At 44.4% G+C, this 17,046-nt stretch overlaps 1 protein-coding gene across 3 annotated transcripts in view; it reads left to right on the forward strand.

Annotated features, from left to right (window-relative positions):
• Positions 1-17,046, forward strand: part of LAMB1 (laminin subunit beta 1) — a 359,541-nt gene that overhangs the window by 98,482 nt on the left and 244,013 nt on the right. For all 3 annotated transcript variants that reach the window (XM_085654111.1, XM_085654112.1, XM_085654110.1), the window contains exon 7: positions 13,687-13,886. In XM_085654111.1, the coding sequence (XP_085510237.1) occupies positions 13,687-13,886 (200 nt within the window). The remainder of the gene's footprint in view (positions 1-13,686; positions 13,887-17,046) is intronic.

Genomic DNA, 17,046 nt, shown 5'->3' on the forward strand with positions numbered 1-17,046 from the left:
CTAGCGGTGGCATCCGCTTGGCGGGTGTCCCTGCTTTGAAGCTGGAGAAGCGACGTCTATTGGTAGTTGAATACCAGCATTTCCTCCTTCTCGTCCTCAGACATGCGTCTAGAATTGTCATTTGAACAAACCTCGTTGCCCGTTTTTGTTCTGCCAGCACTCATCTTGCAATTGTTGGAGAACGATATCGGCAAGGCTGTTGGACCGATGGGCGCCCATGATGAGCGGCATCCTGGCAGTGCAAGATACGTGTATAGAGTAAGGGAGGTTGGGTATGTTATTTTCCGTGGAGTGAGGCAGGAGACCACAGACCCAACAGTTTGTTTTATTCAATATCGCATTATGTTAATTCAACATTTGGATGAGGGTGTTGTTCCAAAACTCTTGTCGCCTATTTTGGAGCTAAGGGGATAAGGAGACATGGGAGTGTTCAGGAGGCGTGGCATCAGTTGGCAATATGGTATCCTTGGTTGGTGCCCCTTCCTCTAGGATCCAGAAGAGGATGGCGAAGATAATAGTAAGGAAGAGAACTGTCGTCAAAGCTAGTGACCTGTTATTATGCAGTTTGTTACATAATTCTGTGATCTAGTTGGAGGGTTCCATTGTTTTGTCATTGGTCATAATCAGTCTTCTTTTGGGCTCTACAGCTGTTGGAGAGGCAAGTTGAGCCCTACGCGTCGCCGGTAGCTGGTGGTTGCTTCACTGGCTAGGCTTCTCAGTACCCCACTACAAGGAGTACCAATACACCCTTCCAGCCTGTACTACCGCCCTGCGACTTTTGGCTCACCTAACCTGTCCAGTCGCTGGAGCTCCAGAGGCCGTGTGTGAACGGAGGTTGTATCCTTATTTGGTTGGCCTGGTGTTATCTTCGAATAACTTGAATTCTGGTTCTTGGAGACCATGCACAGGGGGGTTGCACGTGAATACTTCCTTGTAGGTGGACACGGTGGGATCAGTTTGGGTGATACTGGGGACCTTCCGTCAATGTACGGCATGTATCCAGGATTTCTTGCCTTCCACTCGCAGGGCCGTTCTAGTTGTCAGGAGGACAAGCAGGGGACCCATCCACCGGGGTTCCAACATTTTCTTGCCAGCGAAGTTCTTTATCATCACGTGATCACCGGGTTGGATGGTGTGTCCCGACCCAGTGGATCAGTCAGGCAGTGCTTTCTGGATCTGTTAATGAATGGAGGAAAAAGTTCATGTAAGTGCAGACAAATAATCACTCGGCAATTCACAAGGGGAATCAGACAATGTGGTAGCAGGGGCCACGCGCCCCAGATGTGCATTGGACATCCAAAAACCGCCTCGTATGGGGTCATCGAGGTGTGAGAATGCGGGACAGATCTTATTTGATAGAAGGGCCAGTGGCAACGCATCTGGCCATCTGAGCCCCGTAGTTTCCACTATTTTGGTTAATTTTAGATTTGATCGTGGCGTTGTATCTTTCCACTAGGCCTGCCGATTGGGGGTGGAAGACGGCATGACATTTCTGTTGAACCCCCCAATCCCGCTAAGATGTGCTCGATTACTTCTCCATTGAAGTGACTCCCGCTGTCACTCCAGAGGACTCTGCAAAGTGCCACAGCAGGGAAAAAACTCCTTTAACAATATCTTGGCAGTAGTTTTTTTTTTTTTTTTTATATCTGTTTTTTATTGATTTTACACAACCAATCAAATAAACAACGAAACATGATACAATATCATAAGCATACGTGGCATAATGTCATACAGTCTCAGACAGCATAGTAGAATACACAGTTACGGTGTCGAAGCATCATGTGAGCAATTTTAACCTTAGTAAGTAAATCTCCTGTTGCTAACCAATGCGAGTGCTGCCAGCTTTCGGTCCCTCATCCCGTGCCCAACTACAGCCTACCCTGAGTACTCGAAGCATCTTGGCAGTAGTTAGGGCAGTGTTGTCTCTGACCGGGTAGGCCTCCACCCATTTGCTGAACGCGCAAACAACCACCAAAACATATTTAATGTTGTTGCATCGCTCCATTTGGATATAATCCATATGCAGGACTTCGAAGGGTGATGTAGGGATGGCATATCCTGCCTGTGGTACAGAGTCCCTTTTCCTACATTGTAGCGGAGGCAAACCAAACATTGTTGGACCGCCTGGTGGCAGTAGACCGGAGTTGGTTGTTATCCCACACTTCCTGTAATATTTTGGTCATGGTGGCAACATTGGTGTGGGCCGGTAAATGAGTCATGTTCAGCAATGGGAGGAGATAGGCATTTGGCAATTTCCAAAGCTTTGTGTCCTTGGACCCCCAATCATTTTCTTCGTCGAGCATGCCCTCTTTTTCCCATTGTTGAAGTTCTCCAGGTGTGGCAGGAGACTGGATATCCCGGTGTGAGAAAGTGCCATCTTTCTTGCATGGCATGCCCCCACTTTTTGCTGAATTGCTGAATGTACTTTGACTGAGTGTGCCCTGGGCTCCTGCCAATCAGGTGCCCAGGGCCTATGTTCCTTCCCTAAAAACTGTGCTGAAACCTAAAACCCAAATTGGCAAACCCTGGCCACATGTCAGCCCCTGGTAAATGGTACACTAGGTACCCAGGGCCTTGTGACCAGGGAAGGCCCCTAAGGGCTGCAGCACTTATTGTGCCACCCTTAGAGGCCCTGTATCCTGACACAAACACACTGCCCTTGCAGGCTGAGTGTCTGGGTATAGAACAAAACAGTCGAAATGGCACACATCCCTGTGTGCCATGCCCACAACATACACTGCCCTGGCATACATCAGCCACCCCTCTAGCTGGGTGCCCTATGCCAGTGGTGTGGGTACAGAAGCATGAGCCCTGTGCCCCTACAGTACCCAGGTCCATTCCTAGGCACTGTAAGTGCAGTGCTGCCATTTAAGAGTATATGGTGCTGGGAGATCGTCAACACGAACTCCACAGCACCATGATGGCTTCACTGAAGACTGAGAAGTTTGGTATCAGACTTCTCAGCACATTAAACCCGCACTGATGCCAGTGTGGGATTTAATGTACAAAGCACCACACAGGGCATCTTAGAGATGCCCCCTGAACCTAACCTACAATCCACGTCTGGGCTGAGGGGCTGCTTAGGCTGCCACACAGCAGACATGTTGCTGGACCCCTGGGTAGAGAGCCATCCACTCTCCTGGGCCTGCAACAATGCACATCCTGGGCGAGGTGCTAGGTCTCCTCCCCCAGGATGGGCAGGGGAAGCTTCAAAGGCATGCCTTTGTGAGCTTCTCCAGGCCACTTGCTGTACTCAGCAACTGGCCCCTACCGGTTCCAAACCCCCATTCTGGCGGGAAGACTGGCCGGAAACCCCATGGAAGGACAGGGGGTGTGCCAGCCTCTGCCAACCCCACCCCTCAGGTGGGGAAGGCCAGCTGAAGCACATCTCCGGGCTCTCGCCATCTTGAAGATGGGGAGCCCTACCCAATCAGGACTAGGCCACTGCCCCCCTCCCACAGGAGAGTGGCAGGATAGCGGGTGTACCCACCCCAGGGCAAGGACCCAGTGGTCCCTGCCCTTTACCTACTTGTAACGCCCCTAAATTTAGTATTTTAGGGGCACCCTGAACCTTCCTTTCTTAGATCCAGATTCTGAAACAGCAAAGAAGATCAAGAAGAAAGAAGACCTGCCGTGCAGCTGCTAACAAGAGGAAGACAACAACTGCTTTGGCCCCAGCCCTACTGGCCTGTCGACCCTCAAACCTGCTCCTGCTAAATCCCGGCATCTCCCGTGGCCAGCAACCTCACAAACCCCGGAGGATCTGGCTACCTTGTGACTCTGAGAATCGGGGACTCCCACGAGCAGTTGCACTGCTCAAAGCAAGTAACTGACCCCTGGTATCAGCCAGGAACTGCGAACCCTGCACACACTGCACCCGCCAAGCCTGGCCTGTGCTGGAGTAGACTAAGACCACGAGGATGTCCCCCCTGGCGACTGTGACTCTGAATCTGGCACCCAAGGACCCACCTCAATGCTCCTGACAACGCTTGCAGCTTCAGAACCAGGGACCCCCCCCCCAACCGCGATAAACAGAGGGTAAGATTTCCCGACACCAAAAGGCACCCCAGCACCCTGCGGCCCCCTGTGCCCAACTCCTGGGTACCTAACTATCCTCAAACTACCCAACTTACCTCTCGAAGTGGTGGTCGCACCTGAAGAATCTTCGTCCCCGAGCTTGCAGCCTTTGTTCGTTCTTGAGCTTCTCCATTACAATCCATTGAGTGCCTGACAGCTAAAAAGCACCCTGCACCCAGCCGCCCGAGTGGCCCTGGCAGTGCAATCTCTACTCTAACCTACCTCCCCATTTGCCCTGAGCAAGTGACCAGGAGCCCAGCTCCCACAGCCGCGTGGCCTGCAAGCCAGCAGCCACCAACCACGGGCACCCTGCCTCCTATAGGATAACATTGGGCTTACCTAACTCTGCACCCGGCTGCCCCTGTGCCGCTGAGGGTGTAACAACTGTACCTACCTGACCCTGGGAGACCCCTGAGTCTATGCCCAGAACCTTAACTCTGCCATTCGAGTTCTTACCTTAAAGCCGATAACTCAATTTTCTCCATAGGATAACATTGACCGTTTTTTCCTGAAATTTCTTCTGTGTGGACTTTTCAAAACTTAAAATATTCACCAAAAATCAGCCGAGTAACGAAAATGAAAATACTCACCTGCTATTAGGTGAGCTCCCAGTGCTGGATCTTGGTGCCCAGCACTGACTCTGAAAAATATTCACAACCGTACTTAACAGTAACCCAATTTCCTTCCATAGGAAACCATTGACTGTTTTTCTGTGAAATTTCTTCTGTGCCGATTTCTGCAAACTTTAAATATTCTTTAAAAATCGTATAAATTGTGAAAACGTAATTACTTGTTTTGGATAAAGGTCCCAGTACTGAGTCTAGGCACCCAGTACTGGATTACAAAAGCAACAAGAATACACTATACCTGCAACTTGAATTTTCTTCCATAGGGAATCATTGACTGTTTTCTATGAAATAGTTTCTAAGTGTCAACTTTTTAAATAGCACAATATTGTTTGAAAATCATAATAGTAACTAAGATGACTTTCATCACTTGTTTCTAAGTACTGTCCCAGATCTGAATCTAGGATCCAGTCCTGGAATCCCAAAAGTAATCAATCCTAAAAGTAATCTATTGCAAATAACTTAAAACTTCTTTGAACTCATTGCATGATTGTGTTTAAAATTGTGTTGCCTATTGCAACCACTTGTAACTTTCTCCAAAAGTCAATTGCATATTAAAAAATATTTATATAAAGCATCTCATTCTGAGAATTATATTTTAATACCTATTGTTGGTTCTAAAATAAAACAAGCATATATTTTTTTATATATAAACCATTGGCCTAGAGTTCAGTTATTGTGTGTGAGACCATTTGCTGACTGAGTTTGTACAACAAATGCTTTACACTGTCCTCTGACACTGCCTTACTGCTCGACCAAGCCTCCACTTTAGAGAGTAAGGTTATATCTAACTTTAGCCTCTGCCAAACCTCTGGGGACTGTGGACTCTGTATACCCTGTACCTACTTGGGAACATTATATACAGAGCCACTTTCTCACAGGACCGCGCTGTAATTTAAATAAAAGCGAGCGACGTGCTATGATAATGTGAAAGGTATAGGGGAACACCATTAAAGAAAATAGCGCTCACTGACTTTTAAACCAGACTGTGTAAAGACACAAGTAAAAGGTCCAGTCGTTATGGGAGGTAACAAAAGAAGACAAGCCGGTACCAAGGAGGGACTAAAAAGCCTAATAACGACTCAGAAGCCAGTATTTACGAAGGACAATGACACAAGCCAGTTAAAAATATGGGCAGAGAGTGGACGGAGCTTCCGTTGCATACTCCACTACTGCATGCCTCGCAGCAGCGCATGCGCTGCCCAGACTCGACCTAAAAAGATATACAAAGGTAGATACCTACATTTTAGTGGCCTCCTCTCCCACTCCGTCTCCACCTCCACATGTATGTGTTTTTATTAAAAAAATATATATATAGATAGATATATATATATATATATATATATATTCACTGAAAAAACCATAGGTTTCACACATGTTATAGTTAGTGGACATTTTACTGATAAAAAACCAATGAAATTGCCCCGTTATAGTTAGCGCAGGCAACTATAACTCACGCGACCACAATCCTCTGCTGATGCTAATACTGTATTTAGACACTTATTTGCCCATGTCTTCTTCCATACATTTTTAGCTATACATATATTACAAATATTTTTTTTTCATAAAGACACATATGTCATCAGCAGAGGATTGCGGTCGCGTGAGTTATAGTTGCCTGCGCTAACTATAACGGGGCAATTTCATTGGTTTTTTATCAGTAAAATGTCCACTAACTATAACATGTGTGAAACCTATGGTTTTTTCAGTGAATTTGCAAGGTTTTTTAAATGCTAATTCCTAACTATAACGTGTGTGAAACCTATGGTTTTTTCAGTGAATTAGTACGGTTTTTTAAATGCTAAGTTTTTTTCCCTTATAATAAGCCCTGTACATTTGGTGGCCTACGGCCACCAAAAGCACAGGGGGTGGGGTAAGTGTGGATAGTGTTTTTTTCCATTGTAATAAGCCCAGCACATTTGGTGGCCTTCGGCCACCAAAAGCACAGGGGGTGGGGTAAGTGTGGATAGTGTTTTTTTTATTTTTATTTTTTTACCGTACGCTTACCGTAAGCGTACCCCGCGAAATTGCCGAAAAAAAAATAAAACCGTTTTTGCACTTGGGGGATGTTTGGGGACTCCCTCAACATGACTATGTGGGAGGGAGTTGTCAAAACAGCCCCTTTACATGTTTTTGGGCTTCCGATTTTAAAAATCTCTCAGTGCGAGAGACAAAATGGCGGCCGCCGCTTCCTGGTTTCGGCCGATTCGAATGTTTACTAAGATCTAACAGCCAATCAGAATCGCGCTCGCGCACGCCACCGTACGCTTACCGTAAGCGTACGGTAAGCGTACCGTAAGCTGGCTCAGATATATATATTGATTTAAAGGCTATTTTCTCAGAATCTACTGAACAGATTTACACCAAACCTACAAAAGGCACTTCCTTGACCTAGGGACTACCTCTCTGCCAAATTTTGAGTAATTCTGTTCAGCCATTCGGGCTGTAGCTCGTTCTAAAGGTCCTATGGAAAAATGCATGGGAAAAACGCGTTTTGGGACCCCCCTTTTATCTCAGCCCCCGCTTGACGAATCCCCCCCGAGACTTTCAGGGTAGGAGCGGAGCGTAGCGCCCCACCTATTTTGAGAAATTCGCGAGGATTCGTCGACCGGCGCCAAAGTTATTCAAAATAGAATGTTGAGGTTTTCCTATGGAAACGTGGTCCTAACTATAACTACCTACTGGCTATCGCCAGTAGGTAACATATATATGTATGTATGTATGTATGTATGTATGTATGTATGTATGTATGTATGTGTGTGTGTGTGTGTGTGTGTGTGTGTGTGTGTGTGTGTGTGTGTGTGTGTGTGTGTGTGTGTGTGTGTGTGTGTGTGTGTGTGTGTGTGTGTGTGTGTGTGTGTGTGTGTGTATGTATGTGTGTATATATGTGTGTATGTATGTGTGTATATATGTGTGTATATATGTGTGTATATATGTGTGTATATATGTGTGTATATATGTGTGTATATATGTGTGTATATATGTGTGTATATATGTGTGTATATATGTGTGTATATATGTGTGTATATATGTGTGTATATATGTGTGTATATATGTGTGTATATATGTGTGTATATATGTGTGTATATATGTGTGTATATATATATGTATATATATATGTATATATATATGTATATATATATGTATATATGTATATATGTATGTATATATGTATATGTATGTATATGTATGTGTATGTATGTATATGTGTATGTATGTGTATGTATGTATATGTATGTATATGTATGTATATGTATATATCGGAAGTACGAAACTACAGGTACATGAGAGAATACTGCAACATCTGCGTGCCATTTTGCATAGTGATCCCAATTACCCAGTGGCGCGCCATTTCAAACAAGTTCATGGTAATAATCTATCTTGTCTAAAATATTATGTGGTAGCTGCTATTCCCAAACCACGCAGAGGAGGAAACAGAGAGGCTATGCTAAGAAGATTAGAAACTAAATTTATTCTTAACTTCGACAGCAAATGCCCAAATGGTCTGAATAACACGGAAGATATGTACACATGTCTATAAACAAGTATTCTGTGGATAACCCGAAGTAGTATATTTATATGGGGTACAGATTTTTTGAGTTTGCTTTTTTCTGATGTAATTTTATACAATTTATTGTTTGGATTTTGTGAATATTGGTGAAATGTGGGATCACGCGAGAGGGATAGATAATATATCAAGAATGGTGGGTACATGTGTACTTACAATCTTTGCTGGCGATATATTTACACTGTGGCAGAGTTTTGATATTACCGTTCTTCTGTTTGTTTCTAAAAATATAATTAAATTCAGATATAATCTGAATTTAAAAAGATAAAGAAAATGTTCCAAATAGAAGCTGACGCCATCTTGTATTAATACATAGTATATTCAGAATGGTGCCTTAGCCAGGTGTAGATTGCTGATAAATGTATATTTGTATATAAAGTGTGTTTATATGTACATAGTATATATATTATACATTTTTTTCTATCTGTGTGGTCATTCTATGTAACCAATATTCTTTACACTTAATATCACATTAATTTACACATAAATGATTTGAAATATTAATTCTTTAATTAGTTCTGCTATGCACTTTAAAAACACGAACAAATATCACTTTTGCACATTGCCTTCCGTAGTCACAAATCTGTTAATGATAGCATGCATTTGTGCAGTTATAATGAATGAATTGTTTATATTTTTTATAAACATGAACTTGGATTTATCCAGGAATTTTTACATTGACCGCTATGTATTCATTACGTGGGGTATGTTTACGAAGTCTGTTTTCCATGTCATTCATTAAGTTTTGTATCATGTGACTATTGTGGGAAGGGCATATTATTTAAAAATGGCGAAATCAACTGCAGCCTTTATGTGAACAAGGGCGCTTGAGCCCGAAACGCGTCATCTGTCGAAAGCTGCTGGGTATGAAATAAAACATCTTGCCTGAGAAAACCAAGTGGTTCGTATCTCTTTCTTCGCTGCTGTGGTAGAGGTGGAAGGAGTAATCTTTGCAATATATATATATATATATATATATATATATATCCAAACTCTCTTCATAAGGCATTACTATTGTTGTTAGTGAACTACGCCACCCTATTGCTTATAACCATTGCAAGATATGTCTTGTTGAGACTTAGTTCTGTTTTAGTATTCTGAACATATGTTTTGCATTTTGTGTGTATGGATTGGATGGCTAGTGAAATATTAAGTAAAGCTTTGATAAAACTGGAAAATTTGTGGCAATTTGCATTATTTCACATTTCTTAAGACCACTGTGAGAACGTGCCATCTTTCTTGCATGGTATGCCCCCACTTTTTGCTGAATTACTGATGTACTTTGACTGAGTGTGCCCTGGGCTCCTGCCAATCAGGTGCCCAGGGCCTGTGTTCCTTCCCTAAAACTGCATCAAAGCCTAAACCCAATTGGCATCTCTGGCCACACGTCAGCCCCTGGTAAATGGTACCATAGGTACCCAGGGCACTGTGACCAGACAAGGCCCTGTACCTTGACACACACACACACACTGCCTTTGCGGGCTGATTGTCTTGGTGCAGAACAAAATAGAGAGTCGACATGACACACATCCCTGTGTGCCATGCCCACAAACACACTGCCCTGGCATACCTCAGTCACCCCTCTAGCTGGGTGCACTATGCCAGTGGTGAGGGTACAGGTGCATGAGCCCTGTACCCTTACAGTACCCAGGTCCATTCCTGGGCACTGTAAGTGCAGTGCTGCCATTAAGAGTATATGGTTCTGGGAGGTTGTCATCACGAACTCCACAGCACCATGATGGCTACACTGAAGACTGAGAAGTTTGGTATCAATCTACCCCGGGCCTTGTGACCAGGGAAGGGCTCTAAGGGGTGCAGCACTCATTGTGCCACCCTTCGAGGCCCTTTACCCTTAGACACACACACACACACTGCTCTTGCGGGCTGAGTGTCTGGGTACAGGACAAAACAGTCGGCATGGCGCACATCCCTTTGTGCCATGCCCACCACCTACACTGCCCTGGCATTCATCAGCCACCCCTCTAGCTGGGTGGCCTATGCCAGTGGTGTGGGCACAGGAGCATGAGCCCTGTGCCCCTACAGTACCCAGGTCCATTCCTGTGCCCTGTAAGTGCAGGACTGCCATTTAAGAGTACATGGTGCTGAGAGCTTGTCAAACACTAACTCCACAGCACAATAATGGCAACACTGAAGATTGAGAAGTTTGGTATCAAACTTCTCAGCACATTAAACCCACACTGATGCCAGTGTGGGATTTAATGTACCAAGCACCACAGAGGGCATCTTGGAGAGGCCCCCTGAAACCTAACCTACAATCCACGTCTGGTCTGAGAGGCTGCCCCGGCTGCCACACAGCAGACATGTTGCTGGACCCCTGGGTAGGAGAGCCCCTGCTCTCCTGGGTCTGCAACAATGCACATCCTGGGCGAGGTGCTAGATCTCCTCCCCCAGGATGGGCAGGGGGAAGCTTCAAAGGCATGCCGCCTCTGTGAGCTTCCCCAGGCCACTTGCAACCCCCACTCTGGCGGAAGCTTGGCCGGAATCCCCAAATAAGAACCGGGGATGTGCCTGCCTACCAACCCCACCCCTCAGGTGGGGGAGGCGAGTTGAAGCACATCTTCAGGCGCTCGCCATCTTGAAGATGGGAGGCCCTACCCAATCAGGACTAGGCTACCGCCCCCCTCCCACAGAGTGGCAGAATAGGGGGTGTACCCACCCCAGGACAGGGACCCATTGGTCCCTGCCCTTCACCTACCTGTAACGCCCCTAAATCTAGTATTTAGGGGCACCCTGAACCTTCCTTCCCCAGATTCCGAAAGACAAAGAAGAGCAAGAAGAAAGAAGACCTGCCCTGCAGCTGCTAAGAAGAGGAAGACACCAACTGCTTTGGCCCCAGCCCTACCGGCCTGTCGACCCTCGAACCTGCTCTTGCTACAACCCAGCACCTCTTGTGGCCAGCAACCTCACAAACCCCGGGGGACCTGGCTACCTTTTGGCTCTAAGCATCTGGGACTCCCATGAGTAGAGGCTCTTCTCAAAAATAACTTCTAATCCCTGGCATCAGCCCGGAACCGCTAACCCTGCACACTCTGCACCTGCCAAGCCTGGCCTGTGGCGGAGTGAATAAAGACCACGAGGACGACCCCCCACCCCAGCGACTGTGACTCAGAGTCCGGCACCCAAGGACTTCCCTCGACGATCCTGACGATGCCTGCAGCCTCAGAACCAGGTACCCCCCAACCGCGATCAACAGAGGGTAAGATTTCCCGACACCAAAAGGCACCTGGCACCCTGCGGCCCCCCTGTGCCCAACTCCTGGGTACCTACCTATCCTCCAACTACCCAACTTGCCTCTCGAAGTGGTGGTGGCACCTGAAGAATCTTCGTCCCTGAGCTTGCAGTCTTTTTCCAAACCGAAGCTCTCCCATTTAAATCAATTGAGTGCCTGAAGGCTCAAAAGCACCCTGCACCCAGCCGCCCGAGTGGCCCTAGCAGTGTAACCTTTGCACCTATCTACTTCCCCATTTGCCCTGAGCAAGTGACCAGGAGCCCAGCTCACACAGCCACGTGGCCTGCTACTCAGCAGCCACCAACCAAGGCCCCCCTGCCTCCCATAGGATAACATTGGGCCTAACTCTCTCTGCACCCGGCTGCCCCTGTGCCACTGAGGGTGTAACTACTGTACCTACCTGACCCTTCGGAGACCCCTGAGTCTGTGCCCAGAACCTTAACTCTGCCAGTCGAGTACTTACCCAAAAGCCGATAACTCAATTTTCTCCATAGGGTAACATTGACTGTTTTTTTCAGAAATTTCTTCTAAGTGTGGAGTTTTCAAAACTTAAAATATTCACCAACAATCTGCCGAGTAATGAAAACGAAAATACTCACCTGCTATTAGGTGAGCTCCCAGTGCTGGATCTTGGTGCCCAGCACTGACCCTGAAAAATATTCATAACCGTACTTAACCAGTAACCCAATTTTCTTCCATGGAAAATCATTGACTGTTTTTCTGTTTAATTTCTTCTGTGTCGATTTCTGCAAACTTTAAATATTCTTTAAAAATCGTATAAATTGTAAAAATGTAATTACTTACCTGTTTTGGATAAAGGTCCCAGTACGGAGTTTAGGCACCCAGTAATGGATTACAAAAGTAACGAGAACATGCTATACCTGCAACCTGCATTTTCTTCCCTAGGGAATGATTGACTGTTTTCTATGAAATTTCTTCTAAGTGTTGACTTTTAAAATAGCAAAATATTACTTAAAAATCCTAGTAGTAACCAAGTCGACTTTTATCACTTGTTTCTAAGAACTGTCCCAGGACTGAATCTAGGATCCAGTCCTGGATTTACAAAAGTATTCCCGAGAGTAATCTATTGCAAATAACCTGAAACTTCCATTGAACTCAATGTATTATTGTGTTTGAAATTGTGTTGCCTATTGCAACAACTTGTAAATATCTACAAAAGCCAATTGCATATTGCAAAAGTATTTACCTAAAGCATCTCATTCTGAGAAAGTATATTTTAGTACCTATTGTTGGTTCTAAAATAAAACAAGCATATTTTTTTTATATAAAAACCATTGGCCTAGAGTTCAGTTATTGAGTGTGTGAAACCATTTGCTGACTGTATACAACAAAATGCTTTACACTGTCCTCTGATACTGCCTTACTGCTCGACCAAGCTACCACTTTAGAGAGTAAGGTTATATCTAACTTTAGCCTCTGACAAACCTCTGGGGACTGTGGACTCTGTACACACTGAACCTATTTGGGAACAGTATATACAGAGCCACTTTCTCACAACAACCCATACATTCTGCCTTTCTAAAGTAACAACTGTTTTGCATGATGTCAGTATTTATCTTGCTTTCCCTTACAACAAGAATGTCGTTTCTGAGCGCCAAACGTAATTAATTCTACAGGTTTTATTATTTTTAACTGGTGACTTAGTGTATCTTCGTGAATTTTGTAAGGGAAATACAGTATTAGATGTAAGTATTTGCCAGCTGAAAGAATAACATTTGTGACCATTCAATTTAATATTTGTCTGAAAAGGATCAGTTATCCTTTGGTAAACCAGATGCCTTATGGTCTCAGTACACCACACCTGCTCTTGCTTCTCGGCAATAATTTGAGTTGAATGTGGTATCTCTAATGTAGCAACATTTTCGGATCACTATTCCTTGAATATAGAGCATTTAAAAAGTACTAAACTAATGAATGTGAATTGAAAACTAGAGTAAAGACACCAGTCTGTGGGCTTCCAAATGTCTGCAATAGCAGAGTATGGAAATGCAGAGCGAAGGGGTTCCAGATAGTGTCTGAAAGGATTATTATAGCTCTTTGCAACTAAATTTCACAGATGCTACTTACATATGTTTGCACTGGCATTAAATGTATGTTGGATTGTAAAGATGCATAAGTAACTCACCTGTTATTGGTTTCCTCAGATCTATTGAAAATCACCAACTTAAGAGTCAAGCTGAAGAAACTGCACACCCTGGGAGATGACCTTTTGGATTCCCGTATGGAGATCAAAGAGAAATACTACTATGCCATTTATGATATGGTGGTTCGTGGTAACTGCTTCTGCTATGGCCACGCCAGTGAGTGCGCACCTGTGAATGGCTACGCTGATGTGGAAGGCATGGTAAAGGATCTCTCTATTCCACATTTTTAAATTGCATTTGTAATTGCATTCCTATAGTGCTTACTACCCCTAATGAGATACTAAAGCATTCTAAGCTGGGCAGACCATGCCATGCATTCATTAGTTTCTTTGTGGTAGATTACATTAATAGGAGTTGGGTGTATTTATTAGTGGGGGGGTTATGTAGTTTATGCACACGGTTGGTGGGGTTAGTAGATTAGATGAGTTTGAAGAGGTTACGTAATGTTAGTCTGCAGAGCTATGACTTGCAAGGAAGGAGAGGTTCTAACATTTGAGATGAGTTGTGGGCAGTTTTCATAAATGGATCATAGAACATGCATGTGACTATGAGAAGGCTGTGCTAGAGAGAGGCATGCAGAGGATGGAAGGGGAGGACCATTTGAAAGAAAAGAGAATAGGTGACAATCGGACGTTTTAAGTAAAGATCATTTTTGTGCTGGATTTAAAAATATTGAGTTTACTTTTGATATAACATGCAATTCGAGGATTGAAGATTAGAAAGAATCCGCATAATGTGTATGCAAAGATAGTGATATATTATGTACTTCTGATAAGTTCCAGAATCAGGCAAACAATCTGTCTATTGCGTGATCCCCCTAGACCCCTGCTCCAGCAAAATCAGCTGATCAGCACAGGGATTGTAAAGCATAAAGTATTGGTTGGACGCATATAATAGTACATATTAAGAGCTGTAGGCTGTGCTCAAAGGAATCGGTAATCTCATGATCTTAGCAAAGTGAAGAGATATATGTGCAAATAGCTCTAACAATGAAAAGGAGATTCTGCAAATGCCGAGTGGATCTCTGGGGATGTTCATCCGCAAGTGTGGCTCATGATATTCATTCTAAAAGAGGGATCACTTTGGATGCTCCCTCGTTTTAGCACGGACAACTTCCTCAGAAAGCTGAACTGTATTACCTTCATTCCTGTAGCTGGAGGGTGGACATCCAGACCCCCTAGATGAAGCGATGATGACCGGGCTCACTTTAGAAATTAACCAAGGGGCTGCTGATTAAACTTCCTGAAGCACTGCTCTTTGAGTTGTAAAGGGCGGGTTTGACTACTATGAGATCCTGACATTCGTCCTTCTAGATCACAGGAAATGCAGAGACCTCACACCTCTTTGAGCATGTTCCAGTCTGGAGACTGCCCTGCTGTGAGGGCCATCACTACACAAAGGTTTTTTCAGGAGAAAGGGCAGGGAAGGACAATTACATGATCACAACTAAAATGTTTTGTGAGTTCAGTTGCTCAAAGTTTCATTGAGCCTTTCTGTGACGATATCTGAAATGCTAATTACTCCCCTTCATGAGTCCTAGGCAGGTGTTTGAAAGTAATTCACCCATATTTTTCCCTTCCAACTTGTACTGGGAAAGGTTTTGTGAGCTGTTTACATAATAGGTTTCTGCATATAGCCTGCGACCAACATCCATGTCTGTGGTGCTCTACATAACCGTTCAATCAATATCTAGTTCTGTGGCATTTTGTATATCTTTATTGACAGAAGACGGACAAATATGCCAACTCTCCCAAATAAAGCCTGCATTAAATGCTGGATACTCCATTTCACAGGCGCAGGCAGCACATATGTATCTGCATTTTCTGCCTTAGTGGCATGGGTGTAAAACTTCATATAACTCTAACGGGCCTTCTAGGTTAGTCTGAAGATTATTTCTGTGCTTATGGTGCAATGTGTCCAGGCTGTCAAATTGTACCCTTTTAGGTTAGCAGCCTTTCCCACATGTGTTTTCTGCATAGCTTTAATGAGGCGAGCAACATTTACCGAGGGGGTGGGTACTTAAACATGAGTTGGTGGCTTATGATGGCTGTGTAGTGCTATGTGCCCAACTTAACAGCCCTCAAACTAAGCACTATAGCACACCTCTTGTGAGACTGAGCTGAAAAATGAATAGGACACAGAAAGCACTGAACATGCGTCCTTGTACCACTGTCACAGGCAAGAAGGTAACGCACTAGGTCCCCTAAACAAATTCAGGGTGCTCGACTCCTGCCTGCTCGACAGCTAGCACAGCCTTTAGTTTAACACCTGCCTTAGGTTAGATTATGATTATAGCTGCTGGGAGGTCCCTTAAGACGAGGGTGACTTTTTCCTGGTCCTGGTTTTTAAGCCAGCAGCACCATACATACTGGGACTTGTAGTTTCTCTTTTCTTATTTTAAACCCATTCCTTTTGATATCCTATAAACTGGTAATGTGTGGTCTTTTGAAATTGTAAAGGTGCTACTCAAGACCATGGCCTTTTAGTAATTGTTCCTCAGTTGTGTAGAGTAGGCATTCGGTGGGCTGCAGTGAAATAAGTAGAAGGTTTGAATGCTCTTAAATGAAGTAATGTATATGTTGGAGCTAACGCTTTGTTTGCCAGACCCGTAAAACAGGTTGTATACTTCTTTGCCCCTATATCTAGTCTAGCTTTCTGTTGCACGTGCTGTACTAGAACATCTCCCTGCTCTCTTGAGTGTATAAAAAACCAGACATAAACCTTGTTTACCCAAAGTAAGTCTGAAGTATCATATTTTGAAAAATGGCAGTTTCATGATGTACAGAAGTTGGCTATCTCTGCAGCTGCTACTTGATAGGACCACACCAATGGCCTAAAACAATTGAGTTTCACATGCCCTCAGGCTATAGGTTCTGATCTCACATGACTGAAGCTTTGTAATTCAAGAAGACCACTACAAAGCAATTTATTAAGGTGCCATCCTGAACACCACATGGACTTTAGTAGTATTAGAGCTGAAGAATGTGACAGCTGCACCTTCCTGATTGTGCTCCAATGGGATTTCTAAGTAGAGGCTGGCCCTGCAGTCTCCTGAGCCGCTCTTTGTAGAGGGGTGGAGATGGCATGATTGATGCTTGGTCTTTGGGCCCTAGGGGCTCCCCCTTCACTTTGTTACTGGACATGTCTTACCCATGTCGGAAAGCCCTGATATGATCATGGGTATACTGCTGGTCCCAGCATACATCTACAGTCCACCTATAGCTCACACAGCATTTATCATGAAATGTCAAAAAGCACAAGACCAAAAATACAGTGTACCACTTTAGCCTGAAGAGTGAAAATCGTAACCAACAGGAGGGAAGTTCAGTGCATGTTTGTGAGACAATGGGATATATTATA

Source organism: Triturus cristatus, chromosome 4_1 (assembly GCF_964204655.1).
Source record: "Triturus cristatus chromosome 4_1, aTriCri1.1, whole genome shotgun sequence".
Lineage (NCBI taxonomy): Eukaryota > Metazoa > Chordata > Amphibia > Caudata > Salamandridae > Triturus > Triturus cristatus.